Source organism: Engystomops pustulosus, chromosome 10 (genome assembly GCF_040894005.1).
Source record: "Engystomops pustulosus chromosome 10, aEngPut4.maternal, whole genome shotgun sequence".
Lineage (NCBI taxonomy): Eukaryota > Metazoa > Chordata > Amphibia > Anura > Leptodactylidae > Engystomops > Engystomops pustulosus.
This window is the reverse complement of record NC_092420.1, coordinates 37,477,584-37,492,333: the sequence shown is the minus strand read 5'-3', so window position 1 is coordinate 37,492,333 and position 14,750 is coordinate 37,477,584. Positions and strand designations below refer to the sequence as shown.

The 14,750-nt window shown below is 43.1% G+C and overlaps 1 protein-coding gene across 6 annotated transcripts in view; it reads left to right on the top strand.

The window, feature by feature from the left end:
• Positions 1-4,606: 4,606 nt before the first annotated feature.
• Positions 4,607-14,750, top strand: part of SERHL2 (serine hydrolase like 2) — a 50,544-nt gene continuing 40,400 nt past the window's right edge. For 2 of the 6 annotated variants that reach the window (XM_072126998.1, XM_072126997.1), the window contains exons 1-2: positions 4,607-4,731; positions 8,600-8,632. In XM_072126998.1, coding sequence (XP_071983099.1) covers positions 4,623-4,731; positions 8,600-8,632 — 142 coding nt within the window. In that variant the 5' untranslated portion in view covers positions 4,607-4,622. The other 4 variants (XM_072126999.1, XM_072127000.1, XM_072127002.1 and 1 more) reach the window with 4 other exon arrangements.

The window sequence follows — 14,750 nt, the reverse complement described above, 5'->3', positions numbered from 1 at the left end:
CTGAAAGCGTATATTCGGGGCGTTTTCCCCAGTGAGGTTATTGTACTTGTATGGACAGTGAGATCCCTGGGGACATCCACATAGGCTCCAATGGCCTCCAAAGGGAGTATACTTCCCTAGCTTTCTGCATCTTTATATCCTGTTTCCCACTAGATATGACGTATACTGTTCAGTTGGAGGCAAAAACGATGCTTTCGTCTGCCAGTATATGTATATTCTCTGCACAGCAAAAAAAATGTGCTGTGAATTTTTGGGTTTAAACAGCCTAAGGCATCATTTTGTCGGTAAAAACGGGCTGTGTCTCCCATATGCCACTGGACATGAGCCATATCTGCCAAAAAATACGGTGACCTGGCCAAACAGGCCAAATGCAGTGAACACAACTGTATGTAGGCCGTTTGTTGTGCACTCCCGTAGCCTTCTATGGCGTTACAATACTGCAAAAACATTGTTCTATTTTTTTTATGTTGCGGTCTGACTGACAGGTCACATTGTGGTAACTAGATTCATAGCTGTATTTCCTATTAAAGTCAATGGGGGCTGGAGGGTTTTTTTTGACTAAAAAAAAAAAACTTACGGTGAGCGTTTTTACATCAGAAAAAGAAAGTGTGTGAGACCTAAGCTATGCTCTTAACATCCAATGCATCCTTTTGTTTAAACGTTTATATTTAAATTTATAAGATAATTTAGAAGAAGGTAAGGGCTACAAATATTTTGTTGGTGACATCCATCTTGCAATCAAAGTTTTCCAAATCAAGGAGTATTAAAAAGTGAATGGGGTTGCTTTGTGATGCAAAGGTTGTTCTAACTGGGATACTATGCATGGAAAACTTGAATAATGAACATGACAAAAGAACACAGTACATCAGATATGCATTAAATTACATTCAGAATGCAGGCTAAAATAGGCAGACCTTTTAATTTGTCTGCTGTCTTGCCACTACTGTACTATGAAAAGAGAAATGCTTTGTTACGATCAGGATCCAAAAAGATAGTCTTGCATTCTTGTATGCTATATGTACAGTACAGATCAAAAGTTTGGAAACTTCTCATTGAAAGAGTTTTCTGTATTTTCCTGACTATAAAAATTGTAGAATCACACTGAAGGCATCAAAACTATGAATTAACACATGTGAAATTATATACTTAACAAAAAAAAGTGTGAAACACCTGAAAATATGTGTAATATTCTAGGTTCTGTAAAGTAGCCACCTTTTGCTTTGCACACTCTTGGCATTCTCTTGATGAGCTTCAAGAGGTAGTCTCCAGAAAAGGCTTTCACATCACAGGTGTGCCCTGTCAGGTTTAATAAGTGGGATTTCTTGCCTTATAAATGGGGTTATAAACCAGTTCTGTTGTGCAGAAGTCAGGTGGATACACAGCTGATAGTCCTACTGAATAGACCAGTGGTGGCAAACCCATGGCACGGGTGCCAGAGGTAGCACACTGAGCTCTTTTTGTGGACACCCAGGCCTTCACCCTAGCACAAAATTTGCTAGACATGATTTAAGGTTTCCTCCTGCAGTCCAAAACTATTTTAAAGCGACAACTCCTTGGCTGCCAGGGCTACACAAGAAGCGAGAAGGTATCGACAGGGATGGATCATGGTTGGAGCTCCTGCTCTGGGTCCCCTGATTCTTCCTCTTCAGGGGACCCTGGAAGGAAACTACAATCCAAATTTTCTTTCTATTGTATTGGTGTCCTCAGAACCCCAATAGGATTAAGACTTATGCTACAGTTGGTATCGATAAGTTACTGCTTAAATTGTCATCTTGGCACTTTGCGACATAAAAGTAGGTTTTGGTTGTAGTTTGGGCACTCTGTGTCTAAAAGGTTCGCCATCACTGGAATAGACTGTGAGCTTCTTTTTTTTCTAGCCATAATACAAATTCTAAGTAAAGAAAAAACAGTGGCCATCATTACTTTAAGAAATGAAGGCCAGTCAGTCTGAAAAATTGGGAAAACTTTGAAAGTTTTTGCAACTGCCTTTGGGGACACTATCAAGCGCTAGAAAGAAACTGTCTCACATGAGGACCGCCCCAGGAAAGGAAGACGGAGAGTCACCCCTGCTGCAAAGGATAAGTTCATCCGAGTCACCAGCCTCAGAAATCACAGGTTAACAGCAGCTCAGATTAGAGACCAGCAGCAGACACATCTCTACAAGAACTGTTAAGAGCAGACTGTGTGCAGCAGCCTTCATGATAAAACCACTGCTAAGAACAGGCAACAAGCAGAGGAGAATTGTTTGGGCTAAAGAGCACAAGGAATGGACATTAGACCAGTGGAAATCTGTGCTTTGGTCTGATGAGTCAAAATTTTAGATCTTTGGTTCCAACCACCATGTCTTTGTGTGACGCAGAAAAGGTGAATGAATGGACTCTACATGCTTGGTGCCCACCATGAAGCATGAAGAGGAGGTGTGATGGTGAGGGGGTGCATTGCTGGTGACACTGTTGGGATTTTAATAAAAATTGAAGCTATACTGAACCAGCATGGTTATCACAGCATATTGCAGCGGCATGCTATTTCATCCAGTTTGCGTTTACTGCGTTGACCCCAAACACACCTCTATGGAGCTGACGGAAATTGCAGAGTGCTGGGCTCAGCGATCTCCGTCAGCTCCATAGAGATTAATGAAGCAGAACGGTCATTCACGGCTGTCTGCTCCATTAGTCTGACAGAGTGACGAGGGGTCCGACGGAGGTATGTGGGACCCCGTCGGATCCCTCCTTTTCGTGATTTGTGGGGGTCTCTGCACTGAGATAGGGCCTAACTTTTGTTCCTGGGAAAACCCCTTTAAAGAAAATTCTACTACAGTTTTATTGCTGTTTTAGCTCCTATCACTCAGTGATGGTAAGTGTAAAGTTCCAGAGCGTGGGCAGGGACTCTCTACAGACACTTCATGATTCACCTAGTTTTGTGAGCTGAAAATGTGGTTTGATTATCAGGGTACAAGGTTTATACCTTCTGAAAATTCACTAGTATCTGACATATAGAAAGAGAGAGATGAGACAGATCAGAGATGATGAGATGCATGAAATGTATATAGCACACAATGACACTCTACAGCTCTTGCTACATGTCAGCTACATACACACTATCTTATCTGATGTGCCTGCTTACCCCTCGCCGGATAAAGAACTTATCTGCCTGTAGTAGTGATGTGTTGTTTAAAAAAGAAGTGAGCCGGCTCTGCTCAGTGAGCAGATGGCTCACTTCCTCCTGACCCAAACGGATTACATTGGGTTAAAAGTGGAGTGGTGTGGGGTGACTGACTGGCCTGCACCTCCCTATCATATATTTAATAGTGAGCCGTTCAGGAGCCAGAAGAGCAGGCTCTTCTTAGTGAACGGTGCCTAATGATCCAGCTCAATGAGAAGAGCCGGACTTGCCAGCACTAGCCTGTAGCTTGTAGTCCTCCTCTGGCTGCTGCTGCCTGCAGGAAGTCAGTGTCTGTGTATCAGTGAGAGCTTTATCCTTAAATGCGGAGTGGAGGGGCTAGAAGCAGGAAGCAGAGAAATACAGCATTTCACAGATATATGTCCAACCTATCTCTATCAGTCCTGGTCTACACAATTTCAGTTGCCCCTGGTTTCTGACCCTGGATCTTTTGACTTTAGGATCGGCAGCCATCTTGTTATACATAATTTGTTAATAACATTGAACTAGAGAATGGCATGACCTAATTAGGTTAATATTTGCAAAGGAGCACATTAAATGGGCCAAAGGGAAACGGTGCCACATTTTGTGGACTGATTAAAGCAAGGTTTTACTAGTGACTGCAAACAGTAAGTAAGATGACCCCACGATCGGTGAATTCAAGCTACAGAAAACACTATGAAGGCAGTAAAGTATGGTGGTGCAAAAATCAGGGCATGGAGGTGTTCCCAGTACAATGGTGTTGCGCTTATTTAAAGGGGTTTTCCCATGAAGGCCATGTACTCAGGATTACAAAATAACACATTTTCAATAGTTGGGCTTTAATGGATTTTTTTTTACTAGTAACTTGGTTTTACTCAGTTGTCTTCTGGTAACGTCATGTCTTCCTTTATTTTTCTGTTCCCCACTTTATTCTGTGTCTTTTAGGTTTTGGCTGCCACCTCATGGCATTTGAGCTGAGCTAAAAGTTTTTTGTTACAACAATGCCAAGAGTGACCCATTTCCCCCAGTATTTCAGAGACCGAATTTGCATAATCAGGAATATGCAAATATCCAATATCTGGCTACGTGGTAAAATGTGCCTATATTCTGTTTCATTGTAACAAAATCTTTTAAAAAACATTTCTGTAACTTTTGTAACTACATGTATAAGGTATTACTTAGGGGGGATCTGTGCAGAATTCATACTATAATAGCACAGTTGCACCGTCTCGATCTCAGTTTAAGCAAAAATGTTCCCTTTTCTCCATTCCATCCAGATAGTTACCCATAAACCAACAAAAATGCATAAAATATAAGTTTAGAGTTATTCAGCTCGTCGTATGAACTACTTGGATAACTAATAAGGGCCTGACCACTACGGGAAGATTCGGGGAAAAAAAATGTCTCCAGCCCCATAGAGAAACGCTCATACCATTATCTGCACCCAAACTAAACGAGAAACGCATGTAACTGAGCGGCGCATGCTTGGGGGGAAACGGTCACACGCACGCGCGCGGGAGCGTGCGCTCGGAGGTGGAAACTTTGTAATTGAGAATTTCTTCTACTTCCTGTGTGCGGCGGCAACATCAGGTGCGGAGCTGGTAAATGTTTGCAGTCACCAATATCTTCTCGTATCTGTTTTATTCTCTTTATGGCAGGGCAGTACTTGTGGAGGTCACGAGCAGCCGATAGGGGGCCTCATTGAGCAAGGTTAAGTGTCAGCCTGAATGTCATAAGTGACAGTGTAACGGTGTATTGATACAAGTATGTTGGTGACCTCCAGTCTGTGGCAGTCGGGATGCTGGTAGTTGTCTTGAAGTTGCCATTAGTATGTTGATCTGGATAGTAAGTATTTAAACTGAAGGCTCACTAGTTGTACCACCTGCAGCCTGTGTGGGTGCCAGGCACCTTTCAGGATGTGTATGTGGTAATATCTGTAAGGCGCCTTCTTTTTCATGTATTGGATAAGATGTTGTTTTTTTTTTCTGCTGCAGAATTGTGTTGCAGGGAAAGGGGGGGTTGGTCCGATTACCCCACAGCAGGATCCGGCACTATATATTGCACTATGTAAGCTATCCAAGAAGAAGACTGTGTAAGCTGTGTCTGAGCTTGAACAAGATCAGAAGATCATTTGTTCAAGCTAATATGTCCCTGAATGTAAAAAAAAGTGAAAACAAAGTTGTTTTTTTTTTAAATAAAATTAAACAATTAAAGAAAATGAAAGTCCCCCCAAACACCACAATTTCCTTCCTTCCACTTATTTGGTATTGCCACATCTGTAACAATCTGTAAAATAAATCAGAATCATGATTGGACCCGCTCGGTGAACTCTTAAAAAAAAAAACAATGCTGTAAAAATGGTGATACTAAAACAAATGGAATTTTTTCTATACTAGTTTTTCTTTGATAAAATTGGACAATTATAAATAAAACAATATAAATGAGGTGTCACTATAATCGTAGTGATCCATTGAATAAATATAATATATTATTTTTATGCTACAGAAAAGCATCCCCCCCCCCAAAAAAAATGCAAAAAAATCCAAAACAAGAATTGATAATCTTATTTTCTTCCACACGTAGACTTAATAAAATCTCATCAATAAGCTACTGTTTTTACAGTGTCTCGCAAACAATAAGCCCTTATTAGTCCTTCCCGGTGTGTGCTGTAATAGAACGGTGCAGCAGGAAGTGACTTGCCAACACTGTTCAGACACAGTGATGGGGGCAAGATGGCGGCTGTTCCTGACGGCCATCAATCCTGTCCTGTGGACCAGAGGGATTTCGTCGGCCTTCCCCCCAGTTCATGATCACTGCTATTGGCTGATCAATGCAGACCAGCCAATAGAAGCGATTTTACGTACGTCACCAAAATAACTTGATAACTAACATTTTCCATATGTCTACTTTAACTTTTTTTAAGGATGTTAGGAGGCTTATAACTTTGGTGTGATTTTGCACATTTTAACAAAAATCATCAAAACCTACTTTTGGAGGGCAAATTTAGTTAGAAGTGACTTTATAAGGCCTACATGACAGAAACCTCCCACAAATGACAGCTTGTATTGTTTCACAAGTTAAAACAAAATCCGGTGCAATTTAGAATTTTTTTTAATGAATGTATTTTTCAAAAATGTACACATTCTCGGAGGCTAAAATTCCAAAATGTTCCAAAAAGTTTGACACCCAATTTCTTCCTGAGTATAACAATACCCAATATGTTGTGCACGCCATAGCATTGAAGGGAAGCTGCGCCATTTAGAGAAGATTGCATTGCCACTTTTTAAAAGCTATACAATCTTTGTTTTTTTGCAATTAGGACTCATAGGGGCTTATTTTCTGTGAGACTTATGCATTTTACAACTACTTCATTTCAGTTTGTCTTTAGCTGATTAAACATTTTATTACCATATTTACTTGAATACAAACCAAGTTTTTCAGCACCAAAAATGTGTTTTAAAACCCTGTCTAGGCTTATACTTGAGTCTGTGAGGAAAAAAAAGGAACTGGCTATATACTGGGGGGGGGGGCAGGCACTGGCTATATACTGGGGGGAAGGCACTGGCTATATACTGGGGGAAGGCACTGGCTATATACTGGCGGACAGGCACTGGCTTTATAATAGGGGGCACTGGCTGGCTATATACTGGGACAGAGGCTGCTGGCTATATACTGGAGGCAGGCAGCTACGGACTTTATAATAGTTGGTAGGGGCTGGCTATGTACTGGGTGGCATGTACTGGGGAGGCTGTGACCAATGCTCCCACCCTCGGCTTATACTCCAGTAAATAGGTTTACCAGTTTTTTCATGTGAAATTTAGGTGCCTTGGCTTACACTCGGGGCGGCTTATACTCAAGAATATACAGGCCACCACAATGGACCGTAATTGAAACAAAGAAGGTGTTATGCCACCTGACAATACAATAGTTGTGGTTTATTAGATTACAGGCAGTCCCCGGGTTACATGTAAGATAGGTTACGAAGGTTTGTTCTTAAGCTGAATTTGTATGTATGTCGAAACTGTATATTTTATAATTGTAGTTAGTGACAATTGGAGTTTCAAATTTTTTTGCTGTAATGGGACCAAGGATTATCAATAAAGCTTCATTACAGACACCTTACATCTGACCATTGCAGTCTGGGACCATAGTAAAGCCTCCAGAGAGCTTCACCAGAGATCACAGTGGGAAGAGGGGTCCGTCTTTAACTATGGGTCGTCTGTAAGTCGAGTGTCCTTAAGTAGGGTACCGCCTGTATTTACTGGTTAATATTTTTTTTACAGAGCTGGTTTAGGGCTTTTTTTTACATGCTAAGTCATTCTTGTCAGTGATACCATTTTGACGCACATAACTTTTTGTGATCGCTTTTTAGAACATGTTTGTGAAGGGATTTTATGAAAAATGTAAATTTTTGGGTAGCTTTTACAATAATGTTTCCTATTTATTGTACAGATTGTCCCAGATGCTGCAATACAAAATATGTGGATTTTTTTTATTTTTTTTTTATTTTACTTTATTAGATATGTATAGGGGATGTTTGTGTTTAATTATTTTTATTTAAAAAAATTATATATGTATGTATATGTGTGAAAAAAACGTTCAAATTACCTCCCTTCCACTAGATAACATATAAAAATAAACACACATAAACATGTAAGTTATTGTGCGTCCCAAAAAGACTATCTATCAAAATATAAAAACGATAATGCCAGGTGGTAAAACCCATAACAGAAACAGATACAGCCAAATGTCTGAGTTGCCGCTTTTTAGCCATTTCACCACATATAAAACTGTTCATAAAAAGTGATCAAACTTTTTTTCAGTATCCAAAATGGTAGCAATGAAAACGTTGACTTGAAACGTATGAAAGGTTATTGTCAGCAGAGTATAGAAGATGGGGAAATAGTTTTTGGTACAAAAGGTTTACATTGTGAGTATTGAAACATATTAAAACCTATAGAAATGATATATACCTGTTATCATACTGACACAAACTGATCAAAAGATAAATTAGGTCATTTGGAACACACAATGAAAACCGTTAAAACAGAGTCCACAAGAAAATGGTGCAATTATCATTTTTCTTGAGCTTCCAGATACACAGGATATAAAATATTGAACCTAGGAGCTTGTACAATTGTATGAGGAAGAATAAAAATGTTTTTTATAGGTGGAAATTAAAAAAAACCAGATACAAAAATGAAAAAGGGCATTGTTGTTGGCACGAGGCACCTTCAAGTGCTGCAACCTTGTCATTGTATACATCAGATGCTCTCTGTATATAGAGCACTGTAAGAGTCTGAGAGTCAGATCTTCAGTGACCTAAAATATCCAGCATGAGCCATCAGTTTTAAAAAGTTGTATAATGTGAATTCAAGACCTGATTCATTCAGGTTAGAGTTCAGAGCAGGCATTTTGTTAAATATTAACATGCTCTTTCTGTCCTTTTACTCCACAGGTGACAAAGAAGAAATGGCGTTTCTGCTGAAAGGTAATTTTACTTTACTTAGGACCAAGCATACAGTTATAGTGGGGGTATTGTTGCAGTTTCTTCCTTCAAAATGTCCAAGTATGCCAAATTTGCAAATTTTCCAAACTCTCTCTACTTTTTGCTTCAGAAAACTTACTTCAGATGTAAATCCAGATGTTCTAGATGGTTTCATGAAGTGATTTTTCACTGAAGCAATTTCAGCTTATGGGCACATCCATACTTGTTTTTTCTTCCTGGCTTCAGTGATTTTTCAGTGATGCTTTGCTGAACGATTCTTTGAATGTGCTTTTTAACACTTCAGTTTTTCTCTACTGACCATTGTTTTCCAGGGTTCTCTTGAGTTTTCCAGTCGTAGCCAATTAGACCCTATCCTGTAGATAGACCCTAACTTGTTGATCGATGGGAGTCTCCGTGAGTCTCCCTTGTGATCCATGGTACCCCTGTCGTGGCTCGAGATGAATAAAACAGCCATCTCTATGGCTCTGACAAAAATTGCTTAGTATGGTGCTCAGCTATCTCTGTCAGCACCATAGAGATGAACGGAGCAGTCAGTGCTCATCAGGGGTACAACAGACTACTGTTATGGAGACCACACAATGACCTTCTATCCAGTGGACGTTTGAACATATAGCTCACAGAGAATTGCTATTATCTAATATATAAAGCTGAGTATGTGTACTTTTATTAACCACCATATACAGGAGCCAATAACAGGTCATTAATATGAGCTCTGAACTTTGATTGGTTACTCTCAGCAATGAGCATAAAACAGCTTATGTGTGAGGTAAGATAGATAGAGACAGAGACGGGCAGAGAAACAATCAGGGAGAGTGAATGAGTGAGAGACAGCCAGGGAGACTAAGTGAAAGAGGGACAGTGGTAGAACACAGGGGCCTCTCTAAATGTAAAATCTGGCGCTGAGCGAATTACTCCGATTGTGGGAGATGAATGAATCATAAAAGCATTTTTAATTAATTTTAGTTGAAAATTTACTTTGTCCCATCCATAAAATGCTGCAACTGGGTCAGGCCTGGTTACTTCTATAATAGAAAAGAACGAGGATGTTCTGATGTACTAACCTTAGGGAGACTTGACAAGTCAGTTAGCAGGGAGTACCTCCATATGCTAAAAAGTACCTGGTATTTAGAGGGCTTTAGTAGGGCCGACTCGATGTCAACCCACAATGAGGACAGTGACCCCCATTCATGGCGGGCAATTGGTATTTAGTCAAGTGCTGGACAGATGTACTATCCCTATTCTTATGGTAAGGCATAAGGCGTGCCTTAATTCTAGGTCGGTTACCTACTCAAATAAAATGTAGGACAGCTTTCTGGAAGGCAAGAAGGTCATTGGTAACTAAAAGAGAGACACCTGAATGGGAATAGGATCTTCGGGAGCACATTCATTTTTACCATCAGGAGATCGTGGATTTGCTCCAGGTGGTAAAGTCTGACTGAAGCTGCTTATATAAAGGAATACAGTTAGCAGAATATAGTGACTCAAACGAGGAGGTAATCTTAACAACCAGGCAATTTATATACTTCTCTTGGGAGGCAGTAAGCAAAGTTGAGATCAATCAGTTATTTTGTGTGATGAGGCAGATTATAATACAGCACCTGTGTCTTGTCATTAATTATCTTGAGGCAGGCAAATCATCCACCTATAGATTACTTTTATATAGCTTACTTCTAAACCCAAGATGTTATGGTTACTTATTACGTGAGCTAAAAGTTCCATGGCCAATGCAAAAAAAGGCTTAGGACAAGGGGAAACCCTGCCTTGTACCTCTCAAGTTAGGGATGGGTCGTCTGGATGTAGAGGGAAGTTTAAGGATAGCAAACGGGTTGGAGTAAAGTTGTTTAATTGTGGTGAGAAAAAACTCCTGGATACCACTCCGTTCAAGGACAAAGAAAAGATGATCCCAAGAGAGGCTATCAAATGCCTTTTTGATGTCAAGTGCTAAAAGTACCATTGGGGTTTATGAGGTGTTAGAGGTATGGATAAGGTTCAGGACTCTATACCAGCTTGTCAGCTTCACAAACTGTTATAAAGCATTTTTAACCCCTTACTTTACAATTTTACTTGCTTGCTTTTTAATTTTATTGCTGTTTTAGCACCTATAACTCCCTTGGCAGGTGAGTGCAAAATTCCAGGGTGTGGGCTCTAAGCTGAAAGTGTGGTTACATTATCAGGGTACACGTTTTATCTACACTTTCATTTCGCTTCTGTACGTGAATCTGACACATAGAAAGAGAGAGATGAAGAGATCCATGAGATGCATATTACACACAATGGGGCAGATTTATCAAGTGTCTGAAAGTCAGAATATTTCCAGTTGCCCATGGCAACCAATCACAGCTCACCTTTCATTTTACCAGTGCTCATGAATATTTTAAAGGGGAGCTGTGATTGGTTGCCATGGGCAACTGGAAATATTCTGACTTTCAGACACTTGATAAATCTGCCCCAATGGCTGACAGCTCAGCTACATCCACAACACACTAGATCTGCTGTGCCTTGCTCCCCCTTCCCAGATAAAGAACTTATCTGTCCTCACGCTGCTGTTGGCAGGAAATCAGTGCCTGTATATCACAACCAGAAGTCAGTGTATGTGCTTCAGTGAGTAAGCACCGTCCTGGACTACTGGGGGTGGGGCTAGAGTGCAGGGAGCAGAGAGAGAGAAACTCAGCTCCATGGCTGTCACACAGAAATCCACGATGGCGGGGGGCGTGGCCGAATGCCGAGCTAGGAGGACGCATACCGGTGAGCTCCCGGGATCCTGACCTCCATCCTGTCATTTGGATAGCCATCCGTGAAAATAAGCATCTGGGCACCCGGCGCAGACCTACCTGGCAATCGGAGGACTGAGTGGCGCCTGTCATTTGGAACCCCAGCCGAGTCGGAGGGACTGAAGCGGAGACCGGGCGCCGCCACTGTAGCTGGGGAACCAGTGAAGCAGGATCTGCCGCTGTAGGTGCCTCGCGCCACTGTGTCCCGGGGCCGGGTGCCGGGAACTGGTGAGGTGTCGGGCCTCCCGTTCGGGGTCGAGGACGGCCGCGGTGGCGGGGCGCGCGCAGCACGTGGTGTGCCGGCGCCATTGAAGATCTGGCGCGCCGCCTCCTCCTGCTCTCCGGGCGCTGCCTGCTCGTTCGCTCCTCCTTCCGGGACCCGGTGTCGGCGGCAGGTGAGGAGTCGGTCCTCCGGACCGTGACTGAGGGCGACCGCTGCTGTAAGGAGTGTGCGGCACTTGGTGTGCCGGCGCCATAGTGAAGTGGGCGCACTTCCCCCCCTGCCTTCCAGGCGCTGCCGCCGTTGTGAATCTGAGGGTCAGCTCAGGAACTACTGCCTCGGGGTCCTGTCTCAACTGCTGCTGAGAGGTAGGCTGCTTGTCTGCTCCCCTGGCCACAGAACCTCTCCTCACATAGCACACCCGTGTCAGTGAAGAAGAGACTTTCCTGACCCCCCCCCCCTGCTCACATCGCTATCTGGCACTGAAGGGGTTACTTCCACTATACTACATAGAGCTCGGTTTTAGTCCTTCTGCTGTCTACCCTGGTGTATCCTTAGTGACTGTCTGATTCAATTTAACCCTCCTTGAAAGCTTACTGGGTTACTGGTGCTGTATGCTTGTAATTCACACTGATAGTACAATGGGCAACAGGAGGAGAACAGCTAAACAAAGCAAGGCGCCATCAGGTGCCTCTGCGCCGCCATCCGATGACGAATCAGTTCCTGGAGACCCCCTGTACCATTCTCTTGACCCTCTGGATAACCAGGCGTGCTCCACCTCACAAGCTGTTTTAGCGCAAATTCAATCTAATGCGGCAAGGAAGCTGGGCAGGTTTTCACGCGCTCAGCCTACCTCTCCTCATGGATCTCCTGGTCCCTCACCCTCCATGTTTGATGGGTCTCAGAGCCCATTGCAACCTGACGATCCGGAGGACATCCCTATGGATCCATCTGAGGTGCTTGACAAGAAATTTGCTGAAGTGTTAGCGGCCATTAACTCCTGCCAATCTAAGCTAGTTAACAAAGTGGATGAGCTCCGTCAGGACTTTGTCATCCTGAGACATGACGTTCATAAAGCTAAGGAGCGGATAACGGAGACGGAGCGCCGCATTTCTGACGTTGAAGATGTCCAGAGACCAATGCCCGCTCAGATTACTGATTTACAACGTCAGATGGCTGCCGCTGCAGACAGGGCGGACGATTTTGAGAACCGCTTAAGGCGCAATAATATAAGAGTTGTTGGTCTCCCCGAGAAAGCTGAGGGTCCTGATCCGGTCGCTTTTTTGAAAAATGGATGAAGGACTTGCTTCCTGCAGAGACTTTTTCGCAGTTTTTCACGGTAGAAAGGGCCCATAGAGTCCCAACCCGCCCTGGCCCTCCGGGGGGAAATCCCAGGCCTTTCCTAGTTAGACTACTACACTTTAGGGATAGGGACGCAATTCTGCGTGCGGTTAGAGGCAAAGGGGAGATTCTCTTGGGTAATAACAGAATAGCATTTTACCCCGATTTTTCTGCTGCGGTGCGGAAGCAGCGCACCCACTTCAATGAGGTTCGCAGTCGCCTAAGGGATAAGGGGTACAAATATTCGATGATTTTCCCTGCACGCCTCCGTGTGATAGATGGTCAGAGGACCCGTTTTTTCACCTCCCCGTCAGAAGCCATGCAATGGGTGGACTCGGCCCCTAGGGCTCCTGGAAGTGCTAGGGCGGCCCCTCCTCCCTGATCTTGGGCTGGAATATACTCAAAGTCCTTCCTTTTAGTCAGGAGGCCCTACGTGCCATAACTGGGGTCCCAGTTCTAATATAGATAAGCACTGTCATACAATACTTCAAGGTGGATGCCTCCACCCCCTCTAGTAAATTACTGGGGGGTCACCTCTACACTGTATCTAAGTGATCGGTGCTATCCATCATTTACTTTCTAACCCCCTAACTGTAGGGGTCAGGTTCCCGGGATAAGCAGTTTTTTGGGTTTATCCTAGTTGGGGACCATAGTTCCTGGTAGTTAGATAGTTCGAGGGTATAGGTCTGCACTTCAATTGTTAGAGTGTTAGACAGGGGGTTATTTCTAATGTACAATTGGGTTACAGGTTTACTCATGTTAATGTTTTATTATGTGTTTTTTGTGGTAAAGTTGTGTGTATGTGTGTGTGCTTGGTTGTATGTGTCTATGTCCCCTCCATTTCTCTTTGCAGGTTCCAATTCTCCAACTATCCAGCCAGATCCATATCCCCCCTCACTTTTATGGCGCCAATTAAGGTAATAAGCTGGAACGTTAGAGGGCTAAATTCTAAATTTAAAAGAGCTATAATTTTGGATACCATTAAAAAACAGTCTCCCCATATAGTCTGTATACAGGAGACGCACCTTACAGGACAAAAAATTCTATCACTGAAACGTGCCTGGGTAGCTAGGGGTTACCACTCCTCATATTCAGTGTATGCAAGAGGTGTCTCTATACTGGTATCTAAATCCCTCCCAATAGAGGTGTTACAGGTGGCCATCGACCATTTTGGCCGTTTTGTCATACTGCATTGCTCCTTATGGGGGTCCTCCTTCACCATTGCCTCAGTGTACGTCCCTCCTCCTTTTGATACTGGCCCACTACAAGCACTGACAGATAAACTGGCAGCCATGCCCCCGGGTCCATTAATTTGTATAGGGGATTTTAATGCGGTGCCTGATCCATCTCTAGATCGCACTAGTGGGGTAGACCCTGCATCAACTCGATTAAATGAATGGATAATGTCCCTTAGCTTGAAAGATCTCTGGAGGGGGAAATATCCTTTGGGGAAAGAGTATACCTTTTACTCCTCAGTGCATAGGACCTTTTCTCAAATAGACCTGGCATTAGGCTCTCCTGACGTGCTCCCCATGGTTGACTCTATTTTCCACTGCCCCCGTAGTATCTCGGACCACTCCGCTTTGGTTCTCAATCTACTGATTGGTCCTCCCTGTGATTCCCGAATTTGGCGCCTGCACCCTGCATGGCTTTCTAATCCTACAGTGCAGATGAAAATGCAGACAGATCATAATGATTTTTGGGAAACCCATCATAACCATCCAGATCCGTTGCTTCTGTGGGACGCATACAAGTCCTCTACGAGGGG